Source organism: Cotesia typhae, unplaced genomic scaffold (assembly GCF_013202065.1).
Source record: "Cotesia typhae breed Kobodo isofemale line unplaced genomic scaffold, CoteBio_Ctyphae contig_20, whole genome shotgun sequence".
Classification (NCBI taxonomy): domain Eukaryota; kingdom Metazoa; phylum Arthropoda; class Insecta; order Hymenoptera; family Braconidae; genus Cotesia; species Cotesia typhae.
The window spans coordinates 5,181,254-5,194,092 of NW_027423725.1; the positions used below are offsets into that span (position 1 = coordinate 5,181,254).

The following is a 12,839-nucleotide window of genomic DNA, read 5'->3' on the forward strand; positions in this document are numbered from 1 at the left end:
CCAAACCTGGCCGCTTGAGAGCAGCACATTAGCAAGTTTTTTTTAAAGCGCAAGTTTTCAAATATGATCGGCAAAGAAAGAAAAAGTTTAATATGAAAAATTAGTTTACAAGTTATAATCAAACGAAAATTGAAAAGAAATCGAAACAGTAAACAATAAAAAGTATGTATTCTTTTTTTTTCATAAGTTATATTGTTATATGGTATACTATTGTTAGATTAATTACCAAAATTCAACAAATATTTAAGTACTTACCGTTTTTGTAAATTTTTTTTTACATGTTCATTATTTCAGACAGAATATTTGTTTTCTTTATCCATTTCTTTATAAGCACGTAACAGTCACTATTATTAACTTTCAATAAATGCGCGACAGAGAAATGAAAATTAACTTAGCAGATAGTTGATAATTTTAAGAATTTTTGTAACAAGTAAATTATTGCAAAAAAAAATTGACATCGAGAAATTTTAAAAAACTACAAATGCAAATTTTTAAAAATAATTTTTTTGGAGCTAATTTATTTATGAAAAAAATTAAAACATTGTCAAGTGACTGCTAACTTTAATGTCATACAGAGAATGATCTATGCTGTCGCATTCTGACCGGAGTTTGACAAAAACGGATCCCCATAGGTTATGTGATCATGATTAATGCTTGGGTCCCGGGTCCTGCAATATTTAACTAGTTTGTTGTTGTTATATCGAGTCCCGTTCTCAGTTTATCATCATCCATACATAGTAATTAATTGTAAAAAAAAATATCCCAATTTCTTAAATAAAAATGTATGACATTTGTCATCCAAGCGTAAGTTTGAACTTTTTATCTGGTTTGTTTTTTAATTTCTTTGAAAGTATGTAAATTAATTAATTTTATTTTTTCTAGTATTATAGAATTAGTCAACTCGGATGTAAAAATGAACTCAAAAGTACAACTGCTTTCTATGTTTATATGGAATTATGTGAAGGTGATTATTTTTTTCAAATTTTAAACTAATCTAATTTCATTACGACAAATGTCTGTTATTGATATTATACAAATTTTTATGACACTGAAGTTGACAGATATAAAAATTTTTTTAGCTATTTATAGTAATTAAATTATTATAAAAAAAAATTTAATTAAAAAGTTTCACATACAAAAATTAATAAAAATGACAAGTGAACATTTTGTGATATTAAAGTTAGCTGTCACTTGACAATTTTTTAATTTTCTTTAACAAAAAAATTTATTCTAAAAAATTCTTTTTAAAAAATTGCATTTTTAATTTATTAAAATTTCTACAAGTCTATTTTTTTAATAATTTTTTTTTGCTATAATTTATTTGTTGAAAAAAATTAAAAAAATTGCGAAGTGACAACTAAATTTAATGTCATGAAAATTTTTAGAACAATTTTTTTATTGTAATTGATTTATTAAAAAAATTTTTTTAATTAACAGCTGACTGCTAACTCCAGAATTATAAATTTTTTATCAGTAATTATTGTAATGTTTTTGAGTAACATTTATTAATTCTATTAGTTTAATGATGTTGATACAGCAGACAAAAAATATACAAATTAAATAAAAGTGAATTAAGTTTAGTAAAAAGACATTAAATTCAATTTTCTGAATGTATATTCTTTCGATTTAATTTCAGTTACATTTTCAATCTATAAAAAATTGTTAATTTTCTATTATCTGCTATATTTACACTCATTTAAGCTTCTATCATTGTTAATAAATCATGAATGAAATTCTTTGTTATTAATTACTTTCAATTTTTATTTGTAAAGAAAAAAAAATGTGGGGTGTTGAATATAAATATGAGCAAGAATTAGATCTAATTTATCTTCTCGCAAAATCAAGTAAAAATGCTGACAGCGAAATATACATTCCTTGGCCATCAAAAAGAAATTTAAAATTACGTGATATTGTAGATATTCAAAACAAATTAAAACGTCCCAGGTAATGTTAAAAATTTTTTTTTGAATTTTTTATTACTTAATTATCTTTATATATCCACATCGTATAATAATTGATATTTTTTAGCTTTATACTGGCGGTAAAAAGTGGAGAAGGTATAAGTGTAATGTACAGAGTTTGTAAAGATCTCATTAAACCTTTGGCTCCTTCGGGGATCGGTACAAAACGTGAATCGATGATGAAAAAATCAAAATTAGATGATGAAATCACAAGAAACAGTCGTAATTTATATCAATTAGCTAAATCTAGGCAAACAAAAAATGTAGATTATAACGAAGAGATTTTGTATAAAATAGAGTAAATAAATTACAAGACTATTTTAATTTTCTAATGAAATTAAAACTGATATATATTTTTTATTTTTATCTCTCATGCACATTACATCTTTAAAATAATCAAAATATTATTTTACACGTTGTTAATTATCTTATTTATCTTTTGTAAATGTGTACAATGAACAAAAAAAAAACGAAAGTATGATAATTATTATCATTGATTAGTAATTTATATTTTATAAAATTATAATACGTTTATTATCGGATCTTTAAAAAAAAATTTTACTATTTAAAAAAAATCTAATGAAGATTTTAGTACGTGAAATATAATGAAAATTCATAATGTATTATTTACATAATTTATTATAGATTTGTTATTAGTGAAACAATCACTTGGACAAAAACTTTATTAGGATATATGTATCTAAAAAGTTGTTTATACCAATTTTTAAGGCCACTTTATTGTACACTTATTAACATAAAGTTTTGATTACTTTTTTACAGGAATATTTTGTATGGAAAAATATATTTGGTCACAAGATAGTGGTTTTTACGGTTTTATAAGCAGCGAAAATTTTATAAAATCGCATTTTGTTGTGAGATATCAAAATAGATATGCCTTTTTTCTTCAGTTTGAACAAGACAATATAAAAAATTACAGTTATTGAATTCTGCTATGAATATCACAAATAGTTTGATTTGTTTTCTGTTTTGTTTTATAATCACAACAAAATAATAGGCATTTTAAGTCATTTTTAATAATATTTAGAGTTCTGATTAGAATAAAGGCCTCTTTATATTAATATTATAATTTAAACAATTAAATTAAATTTGTTTGTAAAATAGCTACTTGTGCTTTGAAAAAGTAAAAGAAAGTAAATGTGAATTCAATAAAACTCCAAATCACATAAAAATAATATTTAGATTGCATAACACTGGTAAATAAATCTAATCATTAGTATTTGTTTAGAAATATATGTAGATATTTTTTCAATGTCTAATAACTAATACGAGAAAACGCATAAACTGTAGACAAATATATATAAATAAAAATTTTGAAAAAGTAACAGAAAATTTACATGATTAAATATATATGTTAGAAAAATACTTTTCTAATCGATTAAACTCTTAGAAAATTTCTATCTTATGAGATACGGAATTTACCTTAAAAAAACATAAACGAAAAGAACGCCTGTATTATAATTATATGATAATTAAAGGCAGAATTTAAAGAATTTATATAAATATTAAAAACTTTTTTTGTAATCAATAATAATATGCAATTAATTATATTTTGATCCATTGAGTAACTAACTTAGCGTAGTCAAAAAAATAATTTTAAAAAATATACATTTGAACCGAGTATCAGTAGTATTTGATCGTGACAACTGCTTTGTTCATAAATATATTTACTTTTTTCGCCTTCAAGATATGCACTCATTATTTTAGGTGTATTAGCACCAATCAGCCATGTATGTGAAATCGCGGAATAGACCTTGTTCTAGTTCACTGAGCGGTCGTGGATCTTTGGGTGGTGTCAAATGAGGTTTTTCTGACGTGAATTCTTCATCAAAGTTGCTAACATCCTCGACTGAATGCTAAAAAATCAATAATAATTTAATTAATGTTGGTTTACAATTAATAAAAGTTATAAACTTACAATTACTGGTACAAATGGTGGTTTTACTCGTCGAAGAAGAAGATCATCCCAAGCGATATGTCGGAAAAATGATTGTTTCTTAACATCTTCAGCGTCTCTTTCACTACTACCAAGCCTTCGATCTGGATTTTTGCGTAATAACTGTCAAAAAAATTTAAGTCATAAGTTTTTAATTTAATAATTAATCCAAAAATTTATTTTCTGAAAATTCAATTTTTAATTTCAGCTTGTTGTTAATGTATTCCTACTACTTGAACATGATAAATTTTTCATAATTTATTAATTAATATCTAGATTTATTTTTTATTTACTAGTTTTTGTATGATGTTAGTTTAGTTTTTTACAATTCTAACAAGGATTTTTTAGTTATAATCTCATACGCAAGTAAACTTTAAATTTAAAAAATGTATCTGATAGTATAACTATACGCTAAGAGTTTATCATGTGATAATAGTTGTGACACTATAGTCCTACAAATCGATTTGTTTAAAATTTTTATGATGTAGCATCCTATTAAAAACATTTATTTAAAACGATTTAATTTTTTTTACTCAACCTCAATAAGTTACGGAATTTTTACAAAAAAAAACTTTCTAGTTATCTGTGATTTTTTTTTTAACTTTTTGAAAAATAACACCTATTTTTCAAGCAATCGTTATCTATTACACTGAAACATTAAAATATTGTTTCTTTAGAAGTTAATTATTTCATAACTGAGTTGAATTACATACTTTTTTTTCTACAAGTAAAATATGTTAAGAAATGAATTTTTGAGATAAAAAAAATTAGGAAAACGGTTGACCCTGAAGGCCATTCTAGGAATTTCGGAGTAATTCCGAAAAAACACTTTCTTCGGTTTTCTTTCGTCAACGATAACTCACGAACGAATCAACCGATTTTGACCGGCTTAGCGGCGATCGACGTGGTTTTTTGGTGTTAAGAGTTAATTAGTTTTTGAAGTTGATCGATAGAGTCTTTTAAAAGTTATTTAAAAAAAACTACAGTTCAAAAAAATTTGTTTCGTGGTATTTTTGAGATTTCTTAAAATCTACTGGTCCGAATTGGTCCAAATTGTATTCACAATCTAAGTTTGGCTAAGCCTTTTTGAATGGCACCAACCGCGATGAAATCGGTCAGGCTGTTCAAAAGTTATGAAAGGTTTACATATATCGAAATTAAAAAACGTCTCATTTAATAAATTTTTCTAAAAATTAAAAATACTTTCACAAAACTCATAACTTTTCTCTGATTGATACAAAAAATTTTTTTAATTTCGAATAAATATTGTTCGTAAGACCTACATAACACTCAACAGAAAATTTATTTAACAAAGTCATAGGTATTGAACTCAAAAGTGTGGACTAAACATAAAATGACTTATTGTATTAAATAAATTAACAAGATCTTACCCTTCTCATAATGGCAATAGCTTCTAGTGACAAAAAACGTGGATAACGAACTTCATCATTTACAATTGAGTCAAAAACTTCTTCTTCATCATCTCCCGGGAATGGAGACTGTCAAAAAATAAGTATTAAATAAATCTTAAATAAATAAATATGAATGAGTTTTTGAAAAAAATTTACTTCTCCAACTAGCATTTCGAATATCAGAACACCAAGTCCCCACCAATCAACTGCTCGAGTATACGAAGTTTCGGTAAGAACTTCAGGAGCCAAAAATTCTGGAGTACCGCAAAACGTTCCTGTTCGATCACCAAATCCCATACCTTCTTTGCACAAACCAAAATCAGCAATTTTAACATAACCTTCTGTATCAAGCAAAAGATTATCTAACTTTAAATCTCTAAAAAAAAAAGAAAAACAAGAAAACAAAAATTAATCATTTATAAAATAGAATTAACTAAAATTAATGATTTCAAATAATATGTATACAAATCGACCGTTTCTTTCCAATTATATTAAAAAATTGATAGAGCGTTCTGAGAGCTATGTCCTGCTACTCGTCACGATTTTCTATTTCCTTTTTGAATAAGATTATAAAAAAATTTTTTTTCAGCTATGAAATTTTTTCAGTTACCAGCAAAATCTAGATGCAACAATGAGTACAATATATTTTTGTGAGAAATTGAATTCTCGACAAAAATTCTCTGATATTTTCGATGTAAAATATTTTTTCTAAAGTTATTCAATCTGATAAAAAAAAGTTTCTGTATTATTTAAACGGAAAATAGAAAATCGTGAGAAAATACTTGTGAATGTTAATATAGAGAGCTCACACCGAGATTTTCAATATTCTTTAAAAAGATGTGGTCGATTTTCTGAACACTCAAATACGTATATTTAGAATTTGATTGTTTTTTAGAGTAGAATAACGATTAACTGACTTTACTCGCTTATGAATTTCAAATTTTCATTTTTCAGGAGTTTCGAGGGAGAATTGAAAACGTTACTAAAAGTTTGAAATTTAATTCAACAATTAATAAAAATTTAGTACATCTACTGTAACAACTTAGAGTCTGTTTTTATAGATATTCTGTTAATGCGAAATTAGTTCACTAAAATTTTTTTCAGATGCCAGTGATAAAAATTTTGATTCTTAATCAACAATTGCGATAAAAAACGTTACTAAAATAATATAATATTTTATTGGTGTTTTTTAAATCATGTTTAGAAGTTACACTAAAAATAGAATCTATTATTTTAAAAATAAACATTCGACCTTACTCGATAAAAAATAGTCATTTTCTATATAATATGAAATAAAAATAAATGTCTCAGATACTAAAAAAGGTTTTTGAATTCCCATAAAACTGATATATGATAAAATTTTCATTTAATCTTTTGAATAGAAAAATGAACTCGAAATTTCTAAAATAGTATCACAAGTGAATAAGAAAAATTTCAAGTTTGATACCATCATGAAATATCTACTTAAGGGGCACACCTAGTGTGAAGTTTAAAAAAAATCGATTTTTTTTGTTTCATATTTCGATAGGTTATACTTTTAAAAATAACATACTAAAATTTTAAATCGATATCTCAAATAGTTTTCGAGTTATAGCCATTCCAAGAGTAGCCGCTCGGCAGTTAGAATGGAATAATTTTATCTTTAAACGCGTTTTTGCTGCAGTGATTACTCGGACACAAATGATCCGATCACTATCAAATTTTTTTCTGCATGTTCTGTATATAGTTCTTCATACAATGACTTACCAGTTTTTTGATCTGATAAAAAATTGAATTTTGGCAGGTAAAAAACAACCAAAATTTTGGGTAAAATTCAACTTTTTTTTTTTAAAAGCTACCGTTTTGTCAATTTTTGACATTTTTTTTCAGTCGTAGGTCATTTGTACGGACAATATCCCATAGTTTAACGAGAATTTTCTTTTTTTAGTTTCACCCACGGAGAAGGCCAGAATCACTGCATCAGTGGAAGACCTTTTTTTTAACGCCGTCGGAGATCGCGCGTAACTCGAAAAAAATCCAATTTTTTTCTTCAAAAATTTTACTGCGTATTTTTAAAATATGTATAAATATACCCTTAAAATTGTAAAACAATTGATACAGTAGTTTTTTTTTTTTAATAACTAGGTTTGCCCCTTAATACATAAGCCGAGTGATAGATTAAAATATGATAAACAAATAATCGAAATTTGAAATAAATTATACCTATAAATAATGCGGCTTTCGTGTAAATACTGAAGTCCTAAAACGACACAAGCTGAATAAAAAACAGCACGAGGTTCTCCAAATACATCTGCGTGTATATGCATCATTAAATCACCTCCCGCAGCGTATTCCATGACAAAGCAAACATGTGCCTAATTTATAAGATAATTTTTTTTTTATTATTTAGTTTAAAATTAAAGTAAGTAAAAAATCAATCATGTTTACCTCAGTTTGGAAGCAAGCAAATAAATTGACAAGGAATGGATGTCTTGTAGCATTAGCAACTTCAAATATTCTTTTTTCTGATAACAAAGATTCAACTTCGTCTCTGGCAATAATGTCTCCTTTTTTTAAAGCTTTTATAGCAAAATATTCTCCAGTATTTCTATACTGTGATAAAATAACTTTGCCAAAATGACCTCGACCGAGAACTGATAGTAATCGAAAGTTATCTAATGTCATTCCAGTTAGTTGTGATTGTCTTCGAGATTCATAAGCACTATCTCGGTATTGCAATGGTCTTATTGGCATTTCATATAGAACCTAAATAGAAAGAGAAATCAATAATTATATTAATAAGAACAAATTAAAGAAACCCTCTTTATGTTTTTAAAAGTATTTTTAAATAACATGATATTATTTTTTGGTGACTAAGCATCCGTTTTTTTATTCGTTAAAACTGAATAGTTCTAGGACAAGCACTTTTCTAATATTTTCCTTACCATTGTTAATAACAGAAGAGTAGTAAGATGTTATAGTAGTACATTTACATCGACTTTTAGTAACACAATATGGAAATGTCATAGAAGAAGATTTGTCACATGCATTTGTTATATTTATGTCATGTATTCAACGTTTTTCTTATCAGTTTTGTTGAAATGAATAAAGCGTTTCCAGGAATCGAAAGCAAACCAAGTTACTTGTAGAATTAAACAAAAATAGAATGTCAAGTGTAAGGGTACCCATTTTAATATTGAAATAAAGTGGAATGATGAAAATGAAAGAATGAAATGAACACAAATGTTATTAGATTTTTTTGTTCCGATAGCACTTTTTTATAATTCCTATCTACCTCATCTTCAGGGAACTCGATCACAGGTTGAGGCGAGGGAGTGCGCGGAGAAGGTGGCGCTATCAGTACGGGGCGAGGCTCCGTGACAAGAGGTCTTAAATTTGCACCCATTTTGTCCTCGTTGTGCAGAAAATCAAACTCCTTAAGTGCACTCTGTAACTACATTATCAAATTCTCCCTGCTTACCAGTTTCATGCTATTTTTCAGAGTCTTTTTCCTCATAACTTTTTATTTTAATAAAATATTTAAGCAGTTTTACATTTTTTTTTTTTTTTTTTTGAAAAGACAATCGTTATATAATTTATTTTTTTTGTCAATCATGAATTAAGATTTTATTTTTTTTTTAATTTACTTTAATATTAATTAATTTAATTTTGAGTGGAAAAATTTTTTTTGAAAAGAATGTAGTGACTAACATTACTACCATTACCACCATCACCGCAAGTTATAACTGCTTTACTTAAATATTACTGTAAACTTAAAAAATATTTTTAAAGTGTACATACATTATCTACATTTAAAAAGTGGATGCTTGCTTTTATTTGAAATAAATGTGAATTAGATAATTAAAATAATTAATTATGATACTTACATCGTGATCAAGTTTAGGAGGTTGTGGTAGAGCTGCCAAGTTTGTAGAAGATTTTTTAGATAAAGATGTCGAAGATGTAGGTGGTGGTGGTGGTGGTGGAGCTAATGGAAGTGAGGGTGGATGATTTTGTGTTGACAAGCTGTTACACGATGATGACATTCCTAAAGGACGAGTACCACTAAGTCCTCCTTTCTCAGGATCTGGTAACTCTCCAGGAGTTTCGGCTTTATCTTCAACTGGTGTATCAAATGTTAGTTGTAACGCTTGTGCACCTATTGTTAGTAGCTTAATAAGGTTATTTCTATTAAATAAATAAAAGTACAATAGTTAAAAATAATCTACCTGATGGAGGACTTTCAGAACTTCTGGTGTTATGTAATGAAGGTGCGGATCTTTTCAGAAGTCTTCCCCACGTAGCAACATTAATATTCATTTGGTTAGCTCTAGGGAAATTTTTAGCTTGTTGTTTAAATATTTTTCTTTGCCTTTGAAGTCTTGGTTTTCTTGAAATCATAGGATTAAGAAATTTAATTTCAGCAAATAGTAAACCTTGAGGTTCAAGCTGAAGCGCCATACCATGTCGTACGTCATCAATAAACTCTTCAAGACGTAAAAATTTAACAGCGCACAGTGAACGCCAATCTTTCCAATAAATTCCAATTTCAAGTTCACGAGATTTATCTAATTCAATAGAGAACCTTTGGTCCCAAGCTTGTTGCGAACATGGTCGCCAACTAGTTTGACCGACCGTTTGATTATCCAATTTAATGACAGCCATTATGTCATTACAAATTTCATCTTTAACACTATATGATTTACTCGAGCTACGTCCTGTCACACCTTTTACAAAACTCCGGAGATCTGGACTAGCAGGATGATGTTCCCGACGTGTTCGTCCTGGTACTTCTTCTGCAAGATCTTGACAACCCATTAACCTTACTTCTAACTGTCCGGTAACTGCTGCACATCGTGAAACAGAGACCGGGACAGCAGTACGTCCCTCAAGAGGTCCACGAAACGGTTGAAGAGATGTATATGTTACAGGTAGAGGACTTGCAGATTGAACATTTGCCAATTCTCGTTTTAATTGAACAGCAGTAGTACTGTCAGGTGGTAGCTCTTGTCTTCTAAGATCTAATGCCATTCTCAACAAGTCCAACTTACGACTAGACTCCGAAAGACTTGCTTGAGCTTCAGTAAGGGCTTTTTTATCAGCAACTTTGGCACTTTGTAGAAGACGAATAACATTTTTAGCTCCTTCTACAACAGCAGCTTCAATCCTTAATCTATGACGAAGTTCTTCTACTCGTTCTTCAAGAGCCAACTCCAAGCTTGGTTCATACTTATCTTTATTACCAGTTGCTTCACCATTATGAAAAGGCGATTCACCCCGAGCATTTTGTTGTTGTCTTGCTTGTCGAACCTTCATTATTCTCATTTTAAGAAATTCTATTTTCGCTCGAGAATCATCCAGCATTTGCTGAGCTTCTTGTAATAATTTTTTATCTCTATGTCCACTCGTTAAACTTTGAATCATATTCTCAGCTCCTTGCTTTACCTTTAATTCAATATTAAGCTGCTTTTCTAAAGATAAAAGTCTTAAGTCTGTAATAAGTCCTTCTTGACTTGGAGATGACGAATCAACAGGTGATGATTGTGTATCTTGACCATTAGAATAATCTCTTTGTGATGCTTGTGGTTGTCCTTGAGTTAAAATTATTTGACTCTCGAGCTGTTGTAGTTCAGCTTGCAATTCATTTAATTTACTATTAGCTTTTTTTACAATTATAGCAACATCCGACAATGCTTTACGCCCTGATGCTACTTCACGAAGCTTCTCGGCACCAGCTTTTATTTTTAATTCCTAAATTAAATTTACATTAATCAACTTTTGTATTTTAAAAAATTTATTTTTAGATACGTAAATTCATTTTTAACAATTATTAAATTATCATACCTTTCGTATTTCACGGCGAATGTGTTCACGTAATTCATCAAGGCGTGCTGGAAGAGGCACTTGATCACTCCCTGCGATTCCATACTTTTGTGACAATTCTGTCACAACTGGTTGTCTCGAATAATCATTCTGAAATAAAACATTATTACCTTGAGCATCACTATTTCATATTGATTTATAAATCATAAATAAATAAATAAGAACATATATATATATATATATATATATATATATATATATATATATATATATATATATATATATATATATATTTTTTTTTTTTTCAAGTTTTTAGCCAATAGAAAAATTACTTTAAAATTTTCATTTGGAACAATCTTATTTTTTTTTTTTTTCTACTTTCTTCTCTCTATTTTTTCCATTTGATTTTTTTATTAATATTTCATCATTCACGCAGCCACGAATTCTGAACTATAAAAATCTCGATGGTAAATAAGAAGAGAAAAATAATGAAAAAAGAGAGGAGAAGCATTGCGAGAAGCACCAAAGAGGAGCGAAGTGATGAGACAAATATAGAGAGGAAACAATTAGAATTGTCAAATAAAGTAAATTGGAGTACTTATTTATCCGTCATTATATTATTGTATCTCAACAATTTAAAGTCAATCAACCAAATATATAACCAATTACCTAAAATTGAGGAGGAAAACTTTAATAAAATTTTATTTCATAGTACTTTGGGAAAAAAAACTTCATTTAAAAATATCAACTCACCTGATAATAACTTGACTCCGCCATCTTGGTCACCACTTTTGACCGATTACTTTCTATCTATGTTCTGTGTTCTCTCGTACGGTATTCATCATTTCATAATAATTTCAAATAATCAATTGGGATTTAAAAATTTTTTTTTCATATCGATGAATTAAAAATACTCTGTTACCACTTATTTTAAATAATGTTCATTTAATATTATCACTACTTTTTTCGTTCACCAGGTGTATTCTACGAATCACCAAACACCGTAATCTTTTCTCTCTCTTTTTAAATTTTTATTCGAGCTAAAGTCAAACAAATATAAATATAAATTATTTTAATAAAACTTATTTATTTTTACACTTATTGAGATTAATAGTAAGATTGATAAGACTATTGAAATTTAAATAAAGAGATATCAATTGGTGTACAGTAAGTATCAATATACCTATAGCCTATAACTATTATCAGATAAAAAACAAATGCAACTATATTCCACCCTTCCACCGCATCTGATGGAATACTGTTTGATACTGACTACTGACTGTAAATGATTTCATTACCAATCAGAAATCTACACTATAGTGCCGTCAAGTGCCACGTGACTTTTAAACCAATTAGATTTTCTATATTCACTGCCATATTGATTTTTCTAATTGCCGCGAAAAGTTAAATGATGAAAAAATTGAAAATTATCATTTTAAAATTATTACTTTAATTTTTTTTGTTTAGTTATATTTTTTCAATAGATAAATTATTAAAAAAAAAATATACAAAATTTTTTCTTAAATTATTTTATAATTTTTATGTATGCAAATTTTTCATTTATTTTAAAACAATTAATTTATTTAAAAATATGTTATAGACATTGGTCTAGTTGTTTGACACTTGCAATTTTATTCTGATTAACAAATTTAAATGTTCTCAAAAAACCAATAAAATTTATAATTCAAAAATTATATTTATTAATTTATT

General features: G+C 27.4%; 2 protein-coding genes across 6 annotated transcripts; one reads left to right on the forward strand and one right to left on the reverse strand.

Annotated features, from left to right (window-relative positions):
• Positions 1-41: 41 nt before the first annotated feature.
• Positions 42-2,311, forward strand: LOC141538218 (uncharacterized). 3 transcript variants are annotated; one of them, XM_074259590.1, is made up of 5 exons: positions 42-162; positions 576-804; positions 883-964; positions 1,773-1,944; positions 2,029-2,308. In XM_074259590.1, the coding sequence occupies exons 2-5, from the start codon at positions 781-783 to the stop codon at positions 2,261-2,263; spliced, it is 513 nt and encodes a 170-aa protein (XP_074115691.1). In that variant the 5' UTR covers positions 42-162; positions 576-780; the 3' UTR covers positions 2,264-2,308. The 3 variants fall into 3 exon arrangements, with proteins under 3 accessions (XP_074115691.1, XP_074115692.1, XP_074115693.1); XM_074259591.1 differs by lacking the exon at positions 576-804 and having other exon boundaries at positions 55-162; XM_074259592.1 differs by lacking the exon at positions 42-162 and having other exon boundaries at positions 781-804; positions 2,029-2,311.
• A 271-nt stretch (positions 2,312-2,582) lies between these two features.
• Pkn (serine/threonine-protein kinase N) lies at positions 2,583-12,362 on the reverse strand. Of its 3 annotated transcripts, XM_074259582.1 has the most exons (12): positions 12,313-12,332; positions 11,883-12,169; positions 11,151-11,279; positions 9,536-11,057; positions 9,194-9,465; positions 8,602-8,760; positions 7,755-8,072; positions 7,530-7,681; positions 5,484-5,703; positions 5,307-5,414; positions 3,898-4,038; positions 2,583-3,835 (listed from the first exon to the last, which is right to left on the reverse strand). In XM_074259582.1, exons 2-12 carry the CDS (start codon positions 11,904-11,906, stop codon positions 3,692-3,694), a joined length of 3,189 nt encoding a protein of 1,062 aa, XP_074115683.1. In that variant the 5' UTR covers positions 11,907-12,169; positions 12,313-12,332; the 3' UTR covers positions 2,583-3,691. The 3 variants fall into 3 exon arrangements, with proteins under 3 accessions (XP_074115683.1, XP_074115684.1, XP_074115685.1); XM_074259583.1 differs by having other exon boundaries at positions 9,194-9,429; positions 11,883-12,362; XM_074259584.1 differs by lacking the exon at positions 8,602-8,760 and having other exon boundaries at positions 11,883-12,362.
• Between the last annotated feature and the right edge of the window lie 477 nt (positions 12,363-12,839).

Bases quoted from the DNA above. Each gene is read 5' to 3' on its own strand.
- LOC141538218 (XM_074259590.1), top strand. From the start codon at position 781: ATGTATGACATTTGTCATCCAAGC. The intron at 805-882 runs GTAAGTTTGAAC...TATTTTTTCTAG, and splicing joins ATGACATTTGTCATCCAAGC to TATTATAGAATTAGTCAACT. The intron at 1,945-2,028 runs GTAATGTTAAAA...GATATTTTTTAG, and splicing joins AACAAATTAAAACGTCCCAG to CTTTATACTGGCGGTAAAAA.
- Pkn (XM_074259582.1), bottom strand. From the start codon at position 11,906: ATGGCGGAGTCAAGTTATTATCAG. The intron at 7,682-7,754 runs GTAAACATGATT...CTTATAAATTAG, and splicing joins TTGCTTGCTTCCAAACTGAG to GCACATGTTTGCTTTGTCAT. The intron at 5,704-7,529 runs GTATAATTTATT...TTTTTTTTTTAG, and splicing joins GAAAGCCGCATTATTTATAG to AGATTTAAAGTTAGATAATC.